At 29.7% G+C, this 26,223-nt stretch overlaps 1 protein-coding gene and 1 long non-coding RNA gene across 9 annotated transcripts in view; one reads left to right on the top strand and one right to left on the bottom strand.

The window, feature by feature from the left end:
• Positions 1–195: 195 nt before the first annotated feature.
• Positions 196–26,223, top strand: part of Rgk3 (Rad, Gem/Kir family member 3) — a 40,466-nt gene continuing 14,438 nt past the window's right edge. For 2 of the 8 annotated variants that reach the window (XR_015545229.1, XM_011051419.2), the window contains exons 1-4: positions 196–382; positions 4,033–4,803; positions 7,017–7,283; positions 25,611–25,823. Coding sequence is in view for 7 of the 8 variants with exons in the window: in XM_011051419.2 (XP_011049721.1) it covers positions 4,545–4,803; positions 7,017–7,283; positions 25,611–25,823 (739 nt within the window). In the remaining variant the exon portion in view is untranslated. Of the gene's footprint in view, positions 459–4,032; positions 4,804–7,016; positions 7,284–25,610; positions 25,824–26,223 lie in introns of all 8 variants that reach the window. The other 6 variants (XM_011051422.2, XM_011051421.2, XM_011051420.2 and 3 more) reach the window with 6 other exon arrangements.
• LOC147909777 (uncharacterized) lies at positions 17,023–21,387 on the bottom strand. Its single transcript, XR_015545230.1, has 2 exons — positions 18,687–21,387; positions 17,023–18,152 (listed from the first exon to the last, which is right to left on the bottom strand). It is a non-coding gene; the product is annotated as an uncharacterized LOC147909777 (long non-coding RNA).

The following is a 26,223-nucleotide window of genomic DNA, read 5'->3' as shown; positions in this document are numbered from 1 at the left end:
AATGCAGATTCCGTGTAATTTCTGGTGATTCTTCGGAAAGCATCTCACGCATTCAACGAATCGCTAAAAAGACAGATAATTGGACACGCACCAACTTTACCGTCATCTCTTCATCATAGTCCTCATCGTGATTTTCGTTGTGGTCGGCGCTGAGGGCGTGCAAGAGAGCCGACGCCGACGCCTAGCGTCGGTTCTCGCCCTGGGAGCCGCCACGACGCCGGGTTGCCAGTGTGCCGCGCATCGTCGGACGTGCATCGTGTCGGTCGTGTTGTGCTCATGAGTGAGCAGTCGAGACATGTGATTCGAGTCCGTCATAATCGCGAAAAAGAATGAAGTAGAAAATGATAAGGAGATATCTCACAGTCGTAGACGGCCTAAAGTGGTAAGGATCGATTGTTGCGCGCGACATATCGATCCGGAGAGATCCCTGAATTCGGAGGAGATAAGAGTAGGCATCGGTAACGTCTTAAGGCAATATCTTGAGACAGAGAGGCATGCGAATATAATTACTCTCAATATAATTACAGTTAAAGGGCAGAGGTTACCGAGTTTATCGAAAAAGAGGGATAATTACGGACGTGGCGAGCTCTTGAAGGAGTGAGATACGGAGATGAATATATGGGGGGACAGATCGGCGGAGATGTTTATGCTTCTCCATAGAAGATTTATGCGAAACATTATCTATAATTAGTCGTCGGAAAAAATAAGTCTATCAGGAGACCGGAGTGATTATCGTACGGAAGAAAAAATCCGATACTCCGACTTTGAAATTCTCGAAGGGCGCCCGGTCTCTCTCTCTTTGTTTTGCCCTTAACCCTTCCGTGGTGAGTTAAATAACATTAAATAGTTAAATAAAAAAGTGTACTGTTAGTATTTTAACGGATAAATAATTATTACTTCATAGCTTCTATTATAATAAAGTATTATATATTTTAGATATTTGAGAGTCATGAATTAAAATTGTATTACTATGACAGAAAAGTTAAAAATATGATATATTTGAATATTTATTAGGAATATTAACAAACTAATTAAATTAAATTGTCATTACGTCAATTAATGCAATGTATTAATATAAAAATATTTTATGTTATATTTAAGCGAATTTAATTTCGCATCTTATTTCAATGAATATTAAGAGAAATAATATTGCTTATTTGAATATGTAAGTACATATAGTTTCAACAGTGTTATTTAAATGAATATATCATATTCTATTCACACAAGTTGGTGATGTTTCAAATTTTATCTTTCTGTCTCTTTATCTTTGAAATAAGATATTATTCCTCAGAAAAGAGATTTGATATTTGGAAAGGGAAACAAAGATATTTGAGCAAAAAGAGCTTTATACGCATATATATATATATATATATATATATATATATATATATATATAAAATATATATATATAAGTAATTTGAACTTATCACGAAAGGGTAGAAAACATAGAGAGAGGTTACATTCCATATTTTATAAATATTTTTAAATATTATTTACGTGTACGATATTCATTCCATTTTCTGTAATTTAGATTAAATCTAAATGTCCAATAATTGAAGAAATTGTATAGTTGAATAGAGATTGTTAAAAATTCTGACAGATTCAATTAATACCTCATGTTGGGTACAAGAGACATATGATTAAATAATGTAAAAGTGATTACGTTGTTGCACGTGTAAGAAATAGGAAAGTCATGATTATTTAAATTATTTATACATTTATACATAATAGACAAATTAATATAACGAAGATGACTTATCTTTTTAGTATATCTACGTCATAAACTTTAAAACTTTATTCATTATAACAATAATACAATAGTATAAAAATAATAAGACATGAAGAAAGAGTATCAAAGATTTTAAAAAGGTCAAAGATTTTAACATATAACTTTTATGATAATTCGCAATTTCGATATCATAATGTGAAGTTATGTATGAAGTTATGTTACGTGAACACATAAAGTACTTATGCAGACTATCGATTTTAACGCATAATGTCGATGAGGAGCTCGTAAGACCTTTTCTCACTCCTGTCAGAGGAAAGCTTCAGTTTCTCTACTTAATCCTGTAGTCTATCTATGGTAAACGCGTCCTCGCGTGATGTATTATTTCACAAAGGAAACACCTTACGACAGAAGTGCTTTAAATAAAGTCCGTTGCAACATTGCATTCGTTGAAGATATTTCCTTGTCATTGTTGTTTTATGCCCCTTTTATAAATAGGAACTCGCGACACTTGTATTGTGATAATAGCAGATGTAAAATAATCCTTTATGTGGACTCATTTTTTTAAATATAATTCAAGAAAGAGTAGTTTGACAAATTAGAGCAAAATAATGATATAATATCTTAATAATATATATTAATTTTTTTTATCTGTAATTTGTTTTTACAAAAAATAATTAGTTATTTAAATATTAAGGATATTTAAAGACATTTTGATTAAAAGAAAATCAAATAAAAAATGAAAAAATTCATACAAATAAAAAATGAAAAAATTCATACTTAAATAACTAATAAAACAAAGATAAAATAATATGTATTACTAAAATTACTTGTGTGGATATAAAAAAAATTATCTTCAAATCAAGTTACTTAATTTCCTCAGCATTTTCTTGTAGTTTTAAACAAAATACATGACAAGCATAAACTTGATCAAAGAGAGTATATTGATAAGGTAACGCAAAGTTGTACTTGTGAGTTGGACTGAGCTTACCTTTGTCGATACTCGATTATAGTTGCCAGAACATCTTCACGCAGCGATATCTTCCCGATATATCACTGTTCACTCTTCACTAACTTCGACAGCTTCGACAATCAACAGAATTGTCTTTCAACTATGTCAAGTCTGAAACTTCGGATGCTGCCAACTACGTTCTTGATATTGATCTTTATCCTATTTAATTATAAATAGGCAAGACACTTTTAATTTTGTTTAAACTTTATAATTGGATTTGTTTAAATTAGCTTTAAATTCATCAAGTTAGTTTTAAAAAGTGAATTTATATTAAGAAGGAAATATTAAATACAATATCTAATACTTAGCATTTTTAATTTTTTTGTTTTTTTTTTAATTTTTATAGTTTTCACAAGTTTTTTTAACATCTAGACTTTTTATTCTTCTTTTTTAAATTTGTTATCTTTGATTTCTATTTTTTTTCAATTCTCATTGTATTTACACATAAATATGTATATGTGTATGTACAGTATGTAGTGTATGTAGACGTGTATAAGTATTTATAGTTGTGTTGAATTTGGATCCATAGGTTTACTAATTGTAGACCAAATGATCGTTTGGCTCAGTCATTTCGGCGGAATATAATTTTTAATGAAACCTTTAATGAAGTATTTAATTAATATAAATTTGTTTTTTTTATTAATAATTGTATTTATGGGAGAAATAATATTGTAATTACTTGAATTTTAGACGTACTTAATTTCTGAATTACTAAAAATGAATTTTTTATAAATTAACTTTGATTAACTGAAACTGCTGTAAGCATAATAAAATTTTTAGGAACACATTTTTATTTATAATGAAGTATTTATTAAATTCAGATTTAAATAAACATTCATTTTATAATCTTATTTAACAAATTTATAATTGAAGTATAAGCCAAATTATTTAGAAATAATGTTTTTTAATGTATAATAAAAGTGCTAAAACCTTCTAAAGTTTAATATAATTTAAAAAAATGATTATTTAATGTCTTCTGTGAGTGTGAATATTTAAGAAATAAATATCCACAATTTAGAACATTGTATAATTTTTGTATTTATACAAGCTTTCACAGTTTTCGCGATCGTGTATGGAATAATTGAGGCAATAATCAACGGAGTGGATCTAATTAGCTTGCAAGTTCACCTCCAGTAGAATAACGACGGGGGGAGATACAGCACAAAAAGAAAACATAGATGTCAGTTATGTTACCGAGAGTTTAGGAGAGACGTAATTTGCCACGGCCGTAATTACTCTAATTATATCATTCGCGTGTACGAAGCCAAAAGAAAATCTCATATTTTATTTGTAGAGTTAAAAAGAACGTGTGGGTTCTCTTCGGAACGAGATAAGATCGATCGTTATAACACTGGATCTATGACATCCCTACCTGGATATCCTGTAGAAATTTTTTCCGAATTGATATTTTTTCCGGTAATTGAATTCCACGAATGGAAGGTTTGCGACATTCGAAAAGACATTCCGGAAATCAAACACGGCGAGACATTTCCTGCGAAGAACATCAAGTCGGAAAGAAATCGTGCAAAAACTTTTACGAACGTTCGTGTTTAAGTGTGGAAAACTTACGGTAAAAAAGTGCCTGATAAAATCGAGTAATACGAATCAATATAATTTGTGCTTCATTATAAGTGAAATATAAGAACTTTACAAAGTCATAGCAAGATTTGATATTAATCCACGAAGAAGGACACAATTACCGAGAAAATTTGTAAAAGATAATTAATATAAGACAAAAGATCCGAGTGAGGGGGTGATTAGGTTTAAGGAAGGGAGGGATAATAGTGGCTGTGGTAACTTGAAAGAATGGCGGAAAACTCTTTTCGCCGGAAAACCAGATCGGCTTCGATTTGTGCTCCAGGATTTTCCAGCATGGAACAAATGTTGGAAGCTATGCCACCCTCGGGAGCTCGTGAAAGAGAAAGAGGAGAACGAGAAAGAGACAGTGGAAGCGGAACTCCGGATGGCAGTACACCTACGAGAAGACGGAGACCGGCTACAAGATCCCAGAGCGCCCGTGTTTCCGGTGGAAATAAAAGCATCCGACGCCGAGCCGCTGCTCAAGGTAATGATAATAACGGCAGGAATGGGAAATGAATAAGTAATTTATTCGTTGCGCAGGTGGGCTTTTACAACCCGATTGAGACTTGTATTTAATTCCCAGAAGGATTCAAAGACTTGAAAATTTAAAGGAGATTAGATTAAAATGAATAAATTCGCTAATTTCTGCACTCAAATTTAAACAAATTTTAAGATTTGTCGATTCTATTCTCCAAAGGTTCTTACTTTGTACATTTCTTGCTTTATATTTATATTTTAATTCGAGGATATGTAATTATTCATATGTATGAAAATTTAAATTGTCAAACCGGTTTGTGTATCTTCAGTTCTTTCTCAATGATGAATATTATTAGCTGAGATGAAAGATCTCGAGGTACGTAAAAGTCAATTTTGTGCGACAAGATTGCATGGTGTGGTGACGGTTCGATAGTGTCCGATAAGCTCATAGAAACGTCATAGATGACGTACGATCCTTCTTGAAAGAGCAAAGTGTATCGATATCGCACCGGCAAACACGTTCTAGACTCTCTCTCGAGAGTTCTTGAAATCATTGGCGGCCGTTATTCTCGGACGTGGATTTGGCTAGTAGGTCACTGACAGTCCAAACACGTTTCACCATACATTGCAAAGATACGTATCTTTGCAAGCCTAGAAACCAGTTTTATCGCTAAATACGTTAGCGATTTCGCCGTTTTGAACGTTGAAACACTGAAATGTGTATTAACAAAAACAGGAATTAGAGTGATAATTCGTGTTGTTTGTACGGAGAAGTAATACAAGCAAGACTATTAAATTTTAATTAAGGGAGAAAGAGCTAAAATTTCAGTATAATGTGTCAAGAGAGCGGTAGAAATGAGCAAATATTATTTATTTAATAAGTTATTGTTGTTAAAATGTTTATTTATTCAAATAATTAGCATTTTATTTGATATTATATTATAAAAAATTATCTGCATAATACTTGAAAATATATATTTTATATATGAAATTATTTAAAATTATCGAAGATGTTAAAATTATTAGAAATATGTTAATTTAATTGGATCGATATTGCACATAAATTATTAATATAAATTATTATTTATTTACAATAAATAAAATACTGTAAAACTATTTGTTAAATTAAATATAACTTTAGGCATTGGATTAAATACAGGCTATTGGTTTTAATCCATTATTTTAATATTACAGATGTGGAAAAATCAGCTTCAAAGCTTCTTTCTTTGAAAGCTCTAATTGTAATAAAAAATTAGTATGTGAGAGATCCTATTTTCTTGAAATTGATAAAATAGGAAAATTTGTCTGCTCAATAAACTTAGTGATTAAATAGAGTAAATATTCGTAAACGATTCTAAGTTTACTTCTCTTTCCTTTTCCGTGTCGTTTAATTTCATTTTCTGGCTCTTCAGGTTGTATTAAATCACTTGACTTTCCACGCGTCGACTTTGCGATGTAATAGGTGTAGTGCCTTTGAAAAATGCTCTGTTCTTTGCTTTACTCTCAAGCGCTTTGCTGATGAAAAGCTCGGTCAGTATGCGGTCGAAAAAGATGTTTTTTGTTCTGTCCTGTTCATATTGCCAATGATTCCCTTTAAAAATAGTTTCATCGTTCACTAAAATACATTCATATTTTTCCTGTTATAAAATCTATTATTGTGACATTACATTGTAAAATATTGAAAATATATTTCTGGAAAAATTAAATTTTTTTATTGATAAAAGCCAGTGCTCTCGATACGAGTATAGGTATTTCACGTTTTTGTATAAAATGCATGCATATATAATTCGAAAACAGAGATAGCTTTAAAATGATAGGTCAAAATTATTAAAATTTTTTAAATGTTTATTAAGCAATACAATAAATTTTTTTTTGTAAACATTCTTTACAAGTATAATTATATTTTAATATCTGTTATATTATAATAATGATTATTTTACATTTTTTATAACTAAAATCTTGATTCTTTATAATTAAAATCTTACAATAAAATTATATAATGATATTGATATTATACAAAATTATATATTTATGCACGTATATATATATATATATATATATATATATATATATATATATATATATATATGTATGCAATGTGTGTTAGTGTGAGAGTAATACATAGGTACCGTTATTAGAATTCGTTTTTATATATCTTTGACGAAATCTGTTTATTTATATCTGATATTGAATAGTGCATTAATATCCTATCGCTTTCAGCGGCCGCTCATCATCATCATCATCATCATGAGGGAGCCAGTATGAAGTCAGCTCATTGCAGCAGCGAACCCAGACTGACCGAGAATGACGTCAGTCCGGGGATCAGAAGACGAGGGAGTCGAAGGGGACAAAGCATGCACTATTCGCATCAGAGGAAGAGCAACGCCTTCCTGGATGTGCCTGACGTCTCATCTCAGATGCCACCACGGGAGGAAGGCGAGGATGAGGATAGTTACAGACTTCGTAGCTTCAGTCTCACCAGCAAAGGTCAGAAATAGCTTTCTCCACCTGTTGTAAATGTAAACAATCATAAAAAACGATTTCGTTTCTTATGCAAAATTGCGGGGAAAGTTTTAGTGTCGATCACAACTTGCATGTGATAGATAGGAAATGCAAGTATATTAGATAAATATGAAGTGAGAGAGAGAGAGAGAGAATAAACAGTCTATTATATTTATGGGCTTTTGAAAGGTGAGAGACTTTTGAGAGATCTAAGATGGAACAAAACAATTAAAATAATAATAATAGGTTATAAATTTCTAACAGTATAATCAAAATTTAGAAGTCTTAAGTATTTAATTGAATAAATATTTTACAAAATTAATGCAATAACTACTAATTTTTGTTAAAAATAACTTTGTATATTGTCTTAGTTATTAATGATCCTGCGTCCTACGCGATTCTATAAGAATTTCAAATCTTGAAAAGGTCTTGAATTTATAAGATAAATGTTGAATTCATAGATAATTAAATTTTTAGATTTCCCGAGAGATGTTTTAAGTATCTCTCGAGAAGCATGCTCCAGAATTTTTAACTTTTGAGTAGGTGGATTTGACGATCTATAAAATCTTTTACAAGTTATAACATCTTTGAGAAATATATTAGAGATGCAATATTTGCAATATTTAATATTTGAAATGCTTTTAATGGTTTTTTTATATATTACATTTTGTTTTTTTTTTTAAATATTTTTTAAATTCTTTATTATTCGTTGGTTTTTCGAACATTTCATAAACCATAATTTACAGCAAAAGCGATGTGAAACTTTTTCGGAGTGTGTGTACTTCGCTCTTTTGCGGCGCAAATTATTGACAGCTTCTAGTATTGTACAAACATTCTCAATTTAGTATGAAAGTATCAGTAATGTGAGTAAAGCAATTGTTGAATTTTTCGATAGTTTTATAACAATGCACAGACAAATCGAGTATCGATTAACCTGTTTTACAATATTAAATTAAATTAATAAAATATCGTTTACAATGGATTAATGATTACATGTTTCTATTTATAATTACAATTGTTTATTGGAATTTATTCATGTAATTAATGGAATTTGTTATATTATTTTATAATCAAAAGAGCCAATATCATTTGAACATGTAATTTAAATTTATAGCGAGTAATTTTGCTCAAATAACCAAGTAGTGTGTCTCAGAAAGATTAAGTATTCTTTCAAACTTTAAATTTCAAAACTTTTTTATAAGTTGTAAGAGATTGAAGTATTTTGTGTCTCGTAATTGTTAATAAATTTCTAATTTAGCTACACTTTTTTAAGCTCACGCTTTAAAATCAAATTTGAACAGAATGCTTTGAATATTTTTTGAAGTAAATAAAAGAAAATAATTTTGCTGATGAAAAACTATACATCGAGGAACAACATCCATTTTCTATTTAATCTATTTATTTTCTTACGTTCAGAAAAAGTTGTAAGTCGTGTAAAGTTTTAAGTGCACAATAGCATCGTGGAATTCGCATTTCGATAGTATTTTATTATCACGGTAATGTTTTTCATTATAATTTACATAGGAAAAGAACGAGAACAAAAATAAATTTAATCGAAATATTTCGAACTGTATTTTTTTGCGTTTCTGCTTCACGTGTGTGTATGTGTACTTCACAAGAAGTCTTGTCAGAAATATACGAGTGCGAGAGAGATTCAGTAGGAGAGAAGACCAGTGGAGTCAAGATAAGCAAAAATAGAGCGGCTATAGTTATGACGTCGACATGGCTCTACCATGAGGCTCTAAACTCGAGTTCGATGAGCCAGTATGAGATTGCAAAAGGGAAAATCATTTACACTCATCCGTCTAGACTCGTGTTTTATAATAATGCTTGCTTACACGAATAAAGAATATGTAGCGCTTTTGGTAACATTAGCGGTGAGATTGATATTCGAAATATCTTGATATGTGGAAAAATTTATTGCTGATCGGCATTATCGAATTTCCTTGGTAATTTTATGGTATTATCATGACATCGTTCAATTAATTTAGTTACTAGATGATATCAATTAAGCCTCAATTAATCATGGATGATTACGGCATTAAGAAAATATTGTCATTACATTGATGAGAGCTAGTACAGTAAAACAGTGAAATAATTTTTCTTGATAGGCTATTATACGATCTTGTTGATATTTGTTGCACCGATATAATATCGTTAACAAATATATTAGCATGAAGTTGATGCTCGAAATACATTATCTCTCTGTATGTATTATCTATTTTTAATATATATATTATACATAGACATACTTGATATCTATGTATACATTTACTATATATACATCTATCATAAGTATATCTATAGGTATATTTTATATATTTTATATAGATATACTTAATATTTATTATTACGTTTACTTGATATTTATTATTATAATTCATTCTCTATAAACCTGATATTTTAGTAATAACAACTTTTAAATTAAATAGTTAAAATTCTAAAAAGTTTTACTTCTAAATAATCATATACAAGTTTATAATAAGTTTAAAAATATGCTGAAAAACATTTTTCTTTTCATTTCAAAATTTTATTTAAAACTTGTAATTTTTGTTATTATATATTATTTTTATATTATATGTAAAAATAATATATATAACAAAAATTACAAGTTTTATACAATATATATATATATATATATATATATGTACATAAATCAAAATCTTTATTAAAATCTTAAATCAAAAGTAACTTCATTTATATTAGGTGTTGGAATTAATTCGTAGCGTTTTACAAGTGATGGGAAGTACTTTCATTAATGTATTTTTTAATGCTCATGTGAAATAAATAACATTCTTTCATTAAAAAACGCTACGAATTAATTCCAATACCTAATATATATATGTATTAAGAACTAAATGTTAAAATGTAATTTTCTTATTAATCTATTTTTATATAAAAACTGATTCCAACTCTACTAAGAATTTATCATCGAAATGTACTACTATCAAAGTTTATAGCACCATGTGTGTATAAACATTTTCGGGATTCTATACATTCTATATATTCTACCCGATCATTTTCGCATCGTATTCGTCATTCTATCCGAATTGCTCTTTCTCTTGTTCTCTTCTCGTCTTTCTTTCTATTTCTCTGTCCTCGGAACGGAATTGAAATGCAGTGCAGTAACAAAGTTAGAGTTTGAATTTATGTTAAAGTGATATAAAGTCCTTCGTTTCTCGCCCAGATCAAATCGTTTGCTTGTTAATCATTTCAGGAAAGTTACTGTTGAAGAGCGGAACGTGCCTTCCGGCAAAGCTGTAGTTTAGGTCAGCGAATATGTACATTAGCAACAAGATTGTCCTAATTCACGAGATAAACCATCCTTCGAAATTCATACTATATCAAGTCGTATTACTATTTATCTTGATACAAACAATTTGCAAAACTATAACCTGATACAAGCAGTTTGCATTAACAACTTTTCGTTTATTACGTAATTAAAAGCAAAAATTGTTAAATTACATCACATGCAAAAATACATTTGTATATAATTTTATTTTTTGTAATTATAAATTAAAATGCAATATAATTTTTATACAATTAATATTAATATTCTTTTATAATACTGTGACGTTTTACGTATATATATTATGAGAGGGGAGAGAGAGAGGGGGGGGGGAATCAAGTCCAATTGATTCGTTCGGTTGACATTATTAATCGAGCTTTCTAATTGAATTTTCAACTTGGCAAAGTAGATTCTATTTTATCAGAAACTAAACATCTTGGTGAGAGAGAATATAAGTGGAGACATTATTTCTGTGTTCTAGCAACTTTCTGAATAATAGAATCCATTTATTATTCTCCACATCTTTCATATACATTTGTCCTTGTCTCAATCAAAACTGTTGCGTTTTCTGTGGTTTAAGCTGGTTCATCATAAATCGAATTCGACCACCTGTTACATTCGTAAACGCTGATTTCTTGATAATAGAATATCCTCGAACTAGAAAGGACGTTCTAAAATTATTATTTATTTTTAACATTAATTGTATAAGGCGATTAAATACATTGTTTTAAAAGAAAATAATAATACGTAAATATTTCTTTGGATTTCCAAAAATTATTAAAAAATTGACAATCGAGATTTTGACATTTTAAAAAAAATTATTATTAAACTCCATTTGCTAAAGTTGTATATTTACAAAAAATTCTATTACATATTTTGAGCCAATTAAACATTTTTATTATTTTGTATATTAAAATAAGTTTCTCTTAATTAATTTATTATTATATATAAAATAATTAAAATAATAGAAATTGTAAACATTGTACGGGCATTTATTTGGATAAATAGTTAAAGGAAAAGAGAAACAAAAAGTACACGATAAAGAAACACATATATGATTATAAGAATTAAAAAGAGAGAGAGAGAGAGAGAGAGAGAGAGAGAGAGAGAGAGAGAGAAAGAGAAAGAAACGGCATGCTTGCTAGAATTAGGAACATGGAAAATAAAAGAAAATGGAGGAAAAAAGTCTTGAAAAAATAAGCAAAATGTTTCATTGGTGCATATACTCGAGACTAAGAGGTAATGTAATCTGGCAAGCACTTCTTTGACTTGTTACATTCTTGCCAAAGCTGTCGCTTCCATTTTCATAAGAGTTTTCCTGAACTATTTCTTACAAAGTATTATTTGAAATAAGATCTTATTGTTGTTTGGAAGAGTAGTTTCTTTGATGATAATAAAATGATTCGCAATAATTCGATAAGTAAAAACTTCCCACAAGTAAAATATTTTCTGTTAGCGGTTTAACCGTCTTCTCTAGGAAAATTTTTAGAAAGATATGAAAGAGAAGATTTCCTTGGGAGCACTCCAAGAGTAATTTTTAATACACGATATGTAATACATGATATTTAATACAGTGTGCATATCTATATGAAAAATATATGTCCTTAATCTCATTAATAGTCTTTCAAAGACTTCGATGTGTTCGTTTCAATTAATGGATTAGTGATTTTGTACGTACTTTGGATTTGCAGATCTTCTTCATCCATAAAAGTAGAAATGCACGAAATTGAAGGCAGGTAACGGATTTATGGCTCTATAGATATCTAGAAAGGATACAGATTCATCTGGCCGTATAATTCCGCGCACCTGTTGCCTTGAGCCTCCGTAGAATCAGTTTCTGAATTTCAACATTTATCGATTTAATGCTTCATTACATAGTGCGCTGAGAGAAATTATCTTGTTACAGAAACAAAAAATAGGATGACAAATGTGATGATTTGGTAGGAAAATCGGATCGATCAGGATTGTTGCGAATAATTTCTCATTATTCGTTACTGTAACAAATAACACACGATTTACGATATAAATCAAAATAATCAGTATTGCTAGCACATAAAAATCTAACAGAAAAGTAGGTTAATAGGTTTAACATAAATTGCTTTTACTACTAATAATTCGTTGAAATAGTAATCTAGCATCAATCAAAACAAATTAAAACAATAATTTATTTCACTATATTTACAAATCATTTGTTAAAAGTATTCTTAGTAGAGTTTCTATAATACATATTTATTTTAAACATTATATTTAAATGCATTTTTAGGTAAGGTTTGAATCACATATAAACCGAGATGTAAATCTAATATTACGGTTACTTTTTTTTCTTGTATGCAGTGCAATAAGCATAGTATTAGTGTGATGGAAATAGGTCAAGGAAGCTGCAAATTTTATAAAACTGGAATATTTCATTTTCACTAAAAAATTCGTAAGTATATGTACATTAGTTTCTATAATAGAAGTTAATTGAAATAAATCTCTTAGAATATTAAAATATTCATCAGCATTTTTCTTTGTATATTTCTAGAGAAATATTTTTTCTCCTACTTACGTGCTTCACATGTTCTATGCGCATGTATCGATTAATTTTCTCGTACTATGTCTTTTATTTGTATTTATTATGTTTCCATTTTTTAAATGTGTTTATTTTTAGAAAAGGAATAAATTCACTTATAATAAATTTATATTGCTCGAATTTCGGATCGATATATTCGCTACATCCATTTCTTTTCGATAATTCGCGTTCATATCCTTGTCGACAGTCTTCCATGACAGAATAACAATAAAGTAAGCATGAGGCATTACAGATCTGATTTAGCGTGATCTGATTTAGTGCAAAGAACAAATACGTCAGCCACGTTTTGGATCGTGCGCTGATAAACCGCAAGCGCATTAATATCGCCGTCAATATAAATTAAGCCATTATCTCATTATTCTTGTTTATCTTATCCCTCTTTCCTAAGTCTTCTTACTTCTAGTTATATATCAACTTTACCAGCTGAGGGAAGTTGATGAGCATTGGCGGGAGGAAAATATTAGCGAGAAGACCAGTAGACGTAAGAATACATATTAAATTATTGCATAATATCAGGGTTGAAATCTAAGGTCGTAGGAGTTTGCGCACTTATGTACTCTTAATAATTCGTTCTTCATTTTAAAATGTACGAAGAATGGTTGTATCATACATTTTGGAATTTGTTCTTGTTGGGATAATAAAAGAAGTTCCTAAAGATATAAACATTCGGAAAAATGTCTTTCATATATATATCCAACATTTTCTGTGAAAGATAGTTGTATAAATTACGTTTAATGCAAACACATGCACTTTTGCATTTCTAATACTAATACTATTTTCAAATCTTGAAGCAGCTCCAAAAAACAATAATTATAAGAAAAATAAATCGTTTATTAACTTTGCAAAAAATATTTAATATAATAATTATAATTATAATTATAATTTTTATTATAATTATATTATAATTAGAATTTTGCAGAAGATGTTTGCTGTGAAGATTTTAAATTGCTTAATTAAATTGTTTAATTAAGTTCTTCATTTTCATTCGTTTGCTGTTTATTGTTAATGGAGAAGCAGTACTGATCATAAAAATAATAAAGATCGACGATGGCTACGATGCGTATTGACATATTACTTACTTCTCTTTGAATTACTTATCTACCTTTTGTTCAAGTTTTCTATCTTATTTAACTCTCGACATTTCGGCGACATCAATGACCTCATATATAATGCCATAATTTTTCTTCGAAGTATTCTTTCCACGTTCTTACTCTTTCCGCCTACTCGCAAGTTAAGTTTATATAACTTCTCGTGAACTTATTACAGTATTTTACACAGAAAAGTGTTAGCGTGGTATTTAAAAATATTAATAAAAATACGCATTCAACATACATGTGTTTAAATTTGCTACTATCTCTTACTTGATTTAAACAAAATTATAAAAAATACATCTGAGTAAATACTACACTTGAGCGTAAAAATAAGTTTATCAGTATATACACATCTTGATATTCTACAGAGATGTGTCAATATTCCTTTCAGCAAGAATTCGAAAATATTTTTTAAAATTGCGTTAGATTTTTTTTGATGATGCATCTAATAATTAAAAAAGCGTTAGCATTAAAAATATTTTTATTTAAAATAAAAAAGAATTTGTTTTATTTTGCATATATTTTATATAATTTTGAATATAATTTTACATAATTAATCAGAGTTACACATAAATAGTAAAACATTTTATTTTAAAATGTGTAATACTTCATTCTAAATTTAATAGCAACATTTTACTATTTTTGTAACATTATATTGTAGTTACCATTTGGATTTTTAACGTTATTATTACACAAAGTGTGCGCAATTATAGCATTATAAAATTCTTTGATATAATCCTTTTTTAAAGAGTCTTGCAAAGGGTAATTTCGACTATTCTGAGTTAATAGTGGTAGCTTACAAAGGGCGGCTGCCTTACGATAAACACATCGGCGGTACAGCTGCTGCGATTATTTATAAGCGCCTCGGATACTGCTTTCGCTGCTATAAATAATCCTATCGGCGTTCCACCTTTCCGCAATATTAGGCGCGTCGTATCTCGCCTCGCTGAAGGGGGAAAGGTTTGTTGTGCTCTTGTTGCAGACCTTAACCCTATGTGTTAACAATTTTCTCTGTTATTCGTCGAGCCATGATTGCCTTTTTTCAATGAGGAATCTGTGCCAATTTTCCTACTGAGTTAGAATTCGAAATATAAGTGAACGATTAATCTGTATAAATAGTTTACTTTACCAATTGGTACATATATCATTTTAACACCATTCTTTTAAATGATCCACTTAAAGTACTGATATCTCATATTATTTTATTTATTCAATTTATAATCAGAATTATTTGCATACATTTATTTTATTTTTTTCTTTCCTGGCATACATATGTGCATTGTACATTTATGTATGCTCATCCTTTTATTATAATTGTAGCGGCTGTAACTGTTGCATGTTAGTCTAATGAAAGTAATTTTTGTAAACGTTTCAAAAGCCCAGAGAAACAAGTATGCAAAATTTATTTCTACCTTCTCTCTGAAATAAAAAAAAATTTTTTCTTTTATTCTTTCGTTCTTTACAATGAGAATTAAAAACTGTGATAATTTGTCAAGAGTTTAATGAGCAGAAAAAAATGATCGATGCGGGGTATTGTATTGGAGCATTCGATCAATCAAATTATCAAAAAATAAATTTTGACTGATAAAATAAGATATTACATAGTGCTCTTTACGACATCATTATCGATTACTTCCAATAACTTTAACATCGTAACCATTTTCACCCACGTCATTACGTCAACTTTACCCTATGTTTGATTTAACATTATGATATCACACTTTATTACCACCTTAGTTGTACCATGCGTAATAAATACGTCACTGTTACTACCTCTATATTAGGTACATTACTCTCTGAATCTGAATCAGTGAATAATCACTAATTAACCACTAGTTAACCAGTGGCATACTTGACACTGATAATTAGTGAAGTTCAATTAAAAAAGGAAGAAGCACATTATATAACTATTTGAGCATTATATAACTAAAATACTGATATTTGCATGTTAATTTCAATATATTCAATCATATTCATTGAATTTAAGCACAAAACAAGGTTAATTAGATCATATAATAAAGATTAACTGGGTTAGATTCTCACATTTAATTCAGATTATCAGTGGCATACTTGGTACTGATCTCAGTGATTATCTACTGATTCAGATTTAAAGAGTAATGACCGTTTTTATTATCGAATCGGAGTTGAAGTATCGAAATCAATTTCGCAATGTCGCGTGTAGGACTTAAACGGACAATTTTGTGTCAGAAAAAATGTCATTTATTTTAAGGCGTTTTTTTTTTTGAGAAAATCTCTTAGAAAGTTTGTTCTTTAAATATTTTCATCTATCATATAATAATGAAAAACAGACGCTCTTTGGTAACACTCTTCGGCACAGAAAGTTATTAATTACAAGCTTGATCGAATATGCCCGAGGTCCAATAAAAATTTCTTTCAAGGTTCAACAAACATTTTGCGCGACGAACGAAGCCTCGATGCGTAGGCGTTTTTGCGCATATGTATGCATGAAAATTGCGTTCCATCTCCATTTGTTATTATCTGCATTTGCCATCTCCTTCATCAAACGAAATATTCATTGTTCGTTTAGAGATATAATATAATACCGTGGGCGTACGACAATAATAACTATCGTTTACAATTGGTTGTAATTAAAATTAAAATCTACGAGTTGACGTAGGAGTCTAAATATTGTTGACAAGAATTTAATCGACATACACTTTGCAATGTTGGCGTAAATATATATATTTTTGCTGCCATTTGCATTAGCTCTATTTTTATCGCTGTTCCCCTTTTTATTATACGCTTGGCTACATTAAAAAATTTCAATGCTCCACATAACATCGGGTGAGGGAGCAAATATTATCGAGGGTTTGTCTTCTTCGGCCCTGCTACTATTCAATTCCGCCATACTTCTGTCATTGTTTTATCAAGGACCGCCCGCGTTCTCGCAGTAGATATAAGCAACGCTGGGCAGGCATTCCATTGTGCCGCTTCATCGGTGCACATGCTGGCTCATACCACTTGCAATTTAAAGGACAGCATAAGTAAAAGTAAAAGGTCACTTTTAAACAAAAGCTTTATTTTTCGTGCTTTTCTTTATACGAGAATGTCAATTTTTCAATAAAAATAAAAAAAATTGTTGATTGATATGAATAAAGTTAGAAATAATAATTTACAACTTCATATATTTAATGTTTTAAAATGCACTGCAAAAGCTTTTAGTTCGAGGACTGAAGAACTTGAGAACTTTTTGTATATTGGAAGAATAAAAAAATTACAAGATTTTAAATCTAAAAATATCGAAAACGTAACATATTCATTACCAAAAATTTATAAATACAAAGAAACTGGGTAATTTTAAATATTAAAAAATTTTTGGATTCAATTATTTAAATATTCAAAGCTATTTAAATGAAATTATGCATTACTTAGAAAATAGCTTTATCGAGTAGTTCGGGAGAAATACAGTAAATGTGAAATGACTTACGACGATCTTGTGTCAACACGGTCCGTAAAATCGAGGAACACGTTCTCCCTGATTGTCTCGGACTCGTTTTGAAAATCGATTTTGCTTTTCCTGGGTGCTCGTAAAATGGCTCGTGGGAACCGGCATGCGTGAACAACGATGGTGACGACGGCTCGTAACGTTTTATGATTTCCCGCTTCGTCTCGCTTTATCGCGTATACGCGAGACGGGTCTTTGCCGTGTTCAATTTTGCATAAATACATATCAATCTTTTGTATGACGTGTGCAGAGATGATGCGCACGAGCGAGCTAGTCAATCTACGTCGGAATTTACAGTCGACTTGATCCTTCGTCTTCGATGTAATCCTCTTTCCAACGCTGATATTTAGCAACTCGACTATTATTCGCTGAGCTTGCAATTTCTTTCAGCCAGTATATAACTCGGTGTAACCGTTTGCCGTTATGTAGGGAAACCCTATTTATATTATACAATTTTTTTAAATTTTTATCTAATATAAATATGTTTATAAAAAGGAAAGGATACAAAAAAAAAAGAAAGAAAGTACGACGACGTATTTATTACATTCTATATATATGCAGTTATCTTTCTTTTAAGAATGCCCACATATGTATGCTTTTAACATTTATGAGTTTAATAATCACATTTTTAATAATATCATTTTTAATATTATGTCATATTACAATTAAGAATTTAATTAAAAATTTTATGAAGCAGTGAAACTTTAAAATCGATCACTAATAGTAAATAAATTTGTTTTAAAAGGTAGATATAATAAGTGCTTTTAAAATTCTTTTAAAAGTCTATCTTTTTATACTATGCAGTTGAGACGGAAATTTAAAAAATTTCAGAAAATTCACGTTCTCATTTTTATTTAGTATAAAAAGAAATGTTGACACTAAGAATTCTTGTATAGTCTTTCCAAGAAACAACTTGGCACATAACCGTGATAAAATTTGCGAGAGCCGTGTCGTGTAATTGCATACTAACACGAATTCTGCGCTGAATGCTTCAATTAGTCATTTTTCAATCTCTTCTTTTTTGCCACGAAACAAACGAGCCATTGATTGGCGTTAAGCTGACCAAATCACGACAAGAATCACAAATGATAAATTAGTCGATTGAAACTGCAAGTCTACTTCGAGTGAAGGATAAGACCTGTTTTCAGCGCTTCGACTTTAATGAAAAGAGTAATACTCGATATTGAAATATTAAACGGACTTAACGGAGTTAGCGGCCGCACTAGCTTGGTAGCTATTTACCGTACTGGTAACCACTACGTTATCTCGGAATGATTTGATTGCGTACATCGATCGATACGCAGACGTTCCACGCGACTACTGGTAACGCGTGCGGTAGGTCCAACTCCAGTGCTTTCAGCTCTCTCTCATCTATGCATATATGATTCCGCATAGCCGACGCGCCGCGGGCAAATCTGCATCGGGTCGTATATGCAACGGTGTGCCACGTGTATGTATGCATATGCGTGCGGGATATATCTACACGCAGCCACGCTTCTCATATAATGACAACCGTGCGCAGCTGATAGACGGTAGATTGGTCTCTATAGAGCGACACCGCGGCTATATCACTGCCGGTGCTTTCAAATGTGCTTCCCTGGTTGCTTAATGGAGTTTAACCACGACGTCGATATAGAAATTTCGCATCATGCCAGTGCAATGGGAATGATGACTTCATACTGCGCGGATTTGCCTAAGTCGATGTAACTGACATATAAATTAGAATTCCTTTATTTTACAAATTAACTTGTCATTTATTTATCCCGATAATGAGACTTTCAAATTGATAACTTGATTAAAGTTACTTTACTGTTATTTACCTTAAATACGATAATAATCCGCGTTTTTTTCTTCTTTTACAATAAGATGTAAGAAAGAACGAGCACTTTGCCAACGAAGCAGGTTTAGAGTGTCTAGAAAGCTTTCAGGCTTATGGGAAACGGAGAGTCTCTATTTCTACAGAGAACAAAATCAAGATCATCAGAGTGCAGTGTGTGTGTTACAGAATCTCATTACTAAAAACTGCTTGCGATGAAATATTTTTATAGCAATGGGAAACTACCATTAGACCGTCTGGATATTTAAGAACATAATTTAAGAACACATTCGCAATCTTTAACATTTTTATTATTTGGAAAATGTTAAAAAAATTATCCTTTATATTAAATATTAAATAGAAGATAACTTTTCCGTTTATTCAACATTTAAATATAAACAACAATTCTTTATCAATATTTAACATAATAACATATAATAAAATATTTCATTTACTGAGCTCTTTGTCCATTTCCCTTTGGCAGTGTGTATGAAGAAAACATCAATATTCTGTCTTTTGTTATTATTATTTCATATTTCATTGCACGATATTTCATGTTATAGAACTTATTGCTGCGCAAAAAATATTGAATACGCCCTAGACTAAATATAATACGTCAAAATAAATATACGTGTACACAAATGCGCGCATTATTAGTTTCTGAAAAGGATGGAATATTCTGAGAGTACTCTGAGAGTATTCTGAGAATACGGAATATCGGTACTTCGCACTTTAAGTGAATAATATTTGTCGTTCAAGAGAGGTGACCGATAATTTTGTCTGATTGCTGACGATATATCCGTCTTCTCTGCCATCCAATTTCTCCAAAGGTAGATGTCGGAGACAAATGAAATAAGTAGTTTTCAATCAAACGAGATTATAGAAAAGAAGCTGGTTACCTTTCTTATTGTTTCGGCATTTTTATCGTAGCTTCTGCAATTAGCTATGCTTAGAATTGTAAAAACTTTCAATTATCTAATTTTCTCTGTCTTCCTTTTTTTCTGAAATACCATTGTACTTTGCGTTAGAGCTCAATTTTGAGAAAATAATATCAGCATTTTAATAAAATAAATTTAATGTATAATTATATATGCATGTATATATATTTGTAAATGATTACAAATGTATTTATTGTGTAAATATATTTTTATTAAGTATTAATTTATTCATAATAATAACTATTTCAATAGGTAATACAAAAGCTGTTTAATTTAATAACTTCGAATCCCGATTTAAAATAATATTTCATGTAATCTACGATCTTATTGAATAATAATTTTACGTGAAGCAGGAACGCTATGCTCTGCATTTTTATTTTAATCTTTTGGTTATGATGTTTAAACGAAAAATAGCGATATATATAAAAAAAGGTGGGAACAATATCTTCATTCTTTCTTTCTATTGACTTTACTGTATATCGATCGGAATATAATTCGATTTTGTGAGCACGGGAGTGTGTAAAAGTACAACGGTGCGCTTTCCATAACACGCTTCACCTGCCGTAAAACTGACTTTCAGGCCGATAACCCATCAGATAGCCGACATCAGAGGAAAAAATGAGTAGGCGACGGCAGAGATGACGACAACGAGATGGTCAGTGTCTCGATTATCATCTCTGATGACTGCCAAATATGTGTCATCAGAAGTTTATAGAACGTATCACATGATGTTTAAATATAGCCGAAATATCAAAGTAGATTTTTATAATATAAATAAAACTGTACTGATTATATATTACTATTTTATCATTTCTCATTTACATTATCCTTGAATTTCTAAAGAATTTCTCTCGCAAAGTTTTGTTTCTAGTTTTTCTGAATATATTTGATTCAGACGCTGATATCTTGAAATATAAAAAAAATTTACATGAAAGTGGAAGTCATTCTAAATCAAAAGATTTTAAAATATAAAAATTCATGCTATTTATATATTGTGTGTATATATATATGTATATATATATATATATATATATATATATATATATATATATATATATATATTGAGCTCTATTTTAAATCTAAAAATTCTCTAACGCTTTTAAACTGCGAAGCTATTTTAAATGTATACATTATGAGCTAATAAATGTAGCAATATATTTAGTAGTGATATTAGTCTATATAGTTATTCTATTTCCAAAATCTAAGAAAACAGAGTTTTCTACTTAATTTATCATAAAATTATTTAATAAAAACAACATCAAAGAGATGCTTCTGAGAGATGCCTTTACACATCTTGGATCAATGAACGTCAGTTCAAAAACAGGTTGCAGCACACGTGCACATTTACATCCACATAAAAACTTAGCTGTATATTGTAATAACATCAAATGGTAAAATTAAAAGATGATGATTTAATCGTATCGTGAAATCTCTTCGTAAATCATTTCTACTGCGGAAATATCACGTCTAAGTACACGCAAAACGATTTGGCAGCCAATACGTCGAACGTTTAAACTTTTATTAATAGAATTTACCTCACCTATTCGATGGTCAAATCGGTGCACCTGTATCGTGTTTGTCGTGCTAGATATTTGTTCGTCAGAAAACCAAGCAGCACGAACGAACGCACAGTTAAAGCAGGACGGTTTCCCATTTTTCATTGGGAAATAACTTACTTTTGCAAAAGCTTGCACCGATATATCGTAGCAACTCAGTCGAGCGCTGCGTGATATTTTTATCAAAAGCACGTGGAAAATAACGGTCTCGCAGCGACCCGCAGCACGTTCCTGTCAGCTGACATTACCTTGTAGTAATCAATGGTGTATTGCAATCGACACCTATTTTCAATCCGATTATATATCACATAAATAACGATATACGTTTATCAAAGCTACGTATGCAGTAAAATATTTCATACATTTCTATAATTGGATCACGGAAAATCATGTTACAGTTAATAAATGGCATTTTACTTGGAAATCATATTTTTAAAATCTTTTCGGATAACATTTATCATGATAAATGACATCAAAAGCCTTTATTATCATTAATAACAGAAAATATTTAGAATAATTTTTCAAAGTTGGCATTTGTTTAAAATATTTTGTTATTTGTATATATGAAAAAGTTTTCATATATTTTATATTTAATAATAATTCAATATCATGTCATACGTATTATATACTATGAGTTCTTTCATCCAAATCGTACTACTGCCATCGATAAAAATAGTTAATGATGCCTATACTGTTGTCGCATCATCTAACGTTCGACTATCGTTCAACTATCGTTCGAATGTGATACGAAATTTTTCCGGATTTAACGAAGTTGGAACGGAAATCGGATTGTCCTTACGAGTTATCTGACGCTGTCCAATTTTCTCTCCGTTTCTCTTCTCTCTCTCTCTCTCTCTCTCTAACACGATCGATTCTCTCTCTTTCATTCATTCATACATACAAGTACATACGCCACAAGTAGCACATATGTCGGACTAAACTTTGCGCTAACAAAGGTATGAGACAAAGGGAAGGAACGGACAGACGAACGGACGGGATATCGGTGTTCTGAGTCGCTGAACAGGACGTGCGTTGTTCTCCTAACGGTTGACAGCCGCACGTTGACATCGGCGTATACACGTGCACGCGAATACATATGTTATCAAGTAGGAGTTTTACACGCGTGCATTGTGATCTTTATAACAGATGCCTTTATAACAGATTTTTTGGCAAGATCAATTTGATAATTTAATTTGTTTCTTAAAGGTACAAAGGCAAAAGTAATTCTTATTGATATTTATTAAGTTTTAATAGCAATAAAACGAGTTTAATATGAAACATATTTATTTGCTGAGAAAATTTATTTGTTGCAAAAAATTCTTTTCAAGGATTCAAAAAAGTACAAAAAGGATAAAAAAAATTTTTTTTAAGGATTGAGAGAGAGAAAGAGAATGGATTTTAAAAAAAATATATATAATTGTGTTACTTTTAATAATTGATCTTAATGTTAGACTTAATAAAAAAATATTATTACGCATAACTAATGAAAATAAAAAATTTCTATGAATTTTAATTCAGTGTTAATTATATATATGTATAGAAGTAAAATAATATTAAAAATTTAATTAAACACGAAAACAAGATAAATTAAAATGACTTTAACATAGAAACAGCAATCAGAATTTTAAAATATTTCGCTTCAATCAACACGTAATTTCGTCAGACGCGAGACTTGGATTTGAGTCATCTCGAACATATGATACAAAACTGATGTATGAATCACCTCACAGATAAAATGGATTCATGAATCATCTGAGGTCTATGAACTTTTGAATATTTATTTCTGAAATTTTCGTTAGATCTGTGCTTCTTTATTCTTAAATCTTTTATTTTATAAAAATGAAATATTTACAAAATCTAATAAAATTAGATTCAATAAAAATAAATAACTTTTTGTACTGTTTTATGTATATATGTGCTTTCATTTATTATTCTCTTTATCTTTTTTATATTTTTAATTTTTTAAATATTTAAATCTAATTCCTCAGAGAATAAGTAGCATTTTATTTAAAATAAATCAATGCCTTATGTGTATATGTTCATGTTTAATGTATAGAAAACAACTACTGTACACAGGTATGCAACTTTTGCTTTGTTAGCTAGTTCAACCTGACGTGCAATTACTAATGCAAAGCAAATGCGTTAGCACGAAGCGTGTTCAATAGCCAAAGTTTACTTTTGCCTAAGGATTATTTACAAATTCAAATACATATCGATTTAATTTTCATGTTAAATCACATTTATCGATAATAGCTTTAAGAATGATCCTGTGAATTCATTACTCAAATGACGTTGCCATTCATTTTCACGCAAATGTACAAACTATAAATTACTTAGAAACAGTTGATCTTTGTATAAGTTCGGAACTTTGCGTGTGTTACATTAAACTTCTAAATGCATTTAATTATCAAGAGAGAGATTTTCAGAAAAGCTAATTTCCAGAAAATATAAAAATAATCAATAAATTCTTTCTATTTTTTAACTACTTTATTTATTAAACAGCAAATCATTTTTACCAATAAAAATATTAAATTATTAATTTTTATTTATTGTGTCCAATAATAGGCTTACATGATAAATTTAAATATTTCAAGATAGATTTCAATGAATTGTAAACGTAAATCTGTTTTTAACAATAGACATGAATCATATTAAATATGCTTTCTAGTATGTTTTATAAATATGTTTTATAAATACTCTGCAAATAATATATATATGATGTATAATAATAATAAACAATACAAATTATAATTTCTTTAATTTTTATTTGTTTTTTGTTGTGTCGAATACATTTAAACAAAAAGTATATCCAATAATATATAAGTCAAGTAATATACGTGTAGCTATTATCCTTTCAAAAGTCATGAAATTTATTTTATATTTCACAAGAATTAATTGTGAGATTAACGTTATTAATTGTGAGATGAAATTCTCTGTCGAGAATTTCGATCATTCCACCTATGCTCATTTCTTCCATCAATCCCAAGCATATATTAGAATGATACCCACGTAGAGTGTGGAATTAGTGAGATTAACCGGGGTCAACGCGCTGTAAAGGGCGCGTTGGTGTTTAGAATATATAATGTGTTTTGAACACCGGAAACCACGTGAATATGCAAAGGCACATGTATTCGATCAATACATAAACGAATTGAATATCAACATAAATATTAAAGTAAAAGAGGATTAGAAATATAGAGAAAGGAAAACACAATGAGTTAGAATTTATGTAAAAAAAAGAAGTTGATGAATTATAATGGCTGTCTTTCATAACAGTAAAATATATTTGAAATAAACGAAATAAAGTATATATACTCTCTTGTAAAAAAATTCTTGTTGTCCTTTATTTTAATCAACATAAAAGTAATTAAGAACAAATAATTATGATTATATAATTATATATTATTTTATTTCTTTTATTAACAATTATTAATTAATTTTTATGTAAATCTTTGTATTAAGTTATTGTATGATAATTATTTGGAGCTTTACTTTTTCTCTATGTATAAACGTAAAATTTTAATTTTACAATTGCATATTTTTTTTATCTATATAATGTTTAACGATTGCTTTATGTTTGGTAGGTGTTGTCAATAGAGGAGATTCTTTCAGAAGAAGAAGATCGAGATCGAATTCTTTAGCGCCTGCCGATCAACAAAATGAGGAACGGCGACTGCCGCCCAAGGAAGTAGCTTCGCACAACGTTGCTATGTTAGGTACAAGAGGAGTTGGAAAAACCGCCCTAATCAGTCAGTTTATGACCAGCGAGTGTATAAATGCCTACGATAGACAAAGAGGTGAGTCTCCTACAATTATGATACATAGTATAAGACATTATAGTATAATTTTACAATAAGGTTTATTGTAAAAATCATAGAGAAAACGCGATTTTAAGCCTAAAAGAGGAACAACTTTACTATTGTCATTATTCTTTTATTATTAGAATTAAATAAATTTTATTTTGATATGAGTATCTAAACGTTTGTTACTAGAAAATTTAAAATTAATCATTAAAAATATATAAAAGGAATTATTAAAAAATATAAAAGATATTTTATATTTTTCTTTAACAAAATGTTTGATAAGGAAAAATCGAGGTACAAATGAAAAAAGTTATGAAGTAAACATATGGCGTATTCAATGATGATCAGACTTCTGACAAATACATATGAGCCTTTAATGAGTAAAAGCACAATA

Source organism: Acromyrmex echinatior, chromosome 5, assembly GCF_024713525.1.
Source record: "Acromyrmex echinatior isolate Ae372 chromosome 5, ASM2471352v2, whole genome shotgun sequence".
Classification (NCBI taxonomy): domain Eukaryota; kingdom Metazoa; phylum Arthropoda; class Insecta; order Hymenoptera; family Formicidae; genus Acromyrmex; species Acromyrmex echinatior.
The sequence above is the reverse complement of the archived record's forward strand: the minus strand, read 5'-3'. Positions and strand labels throughout refer to the sequence as shown.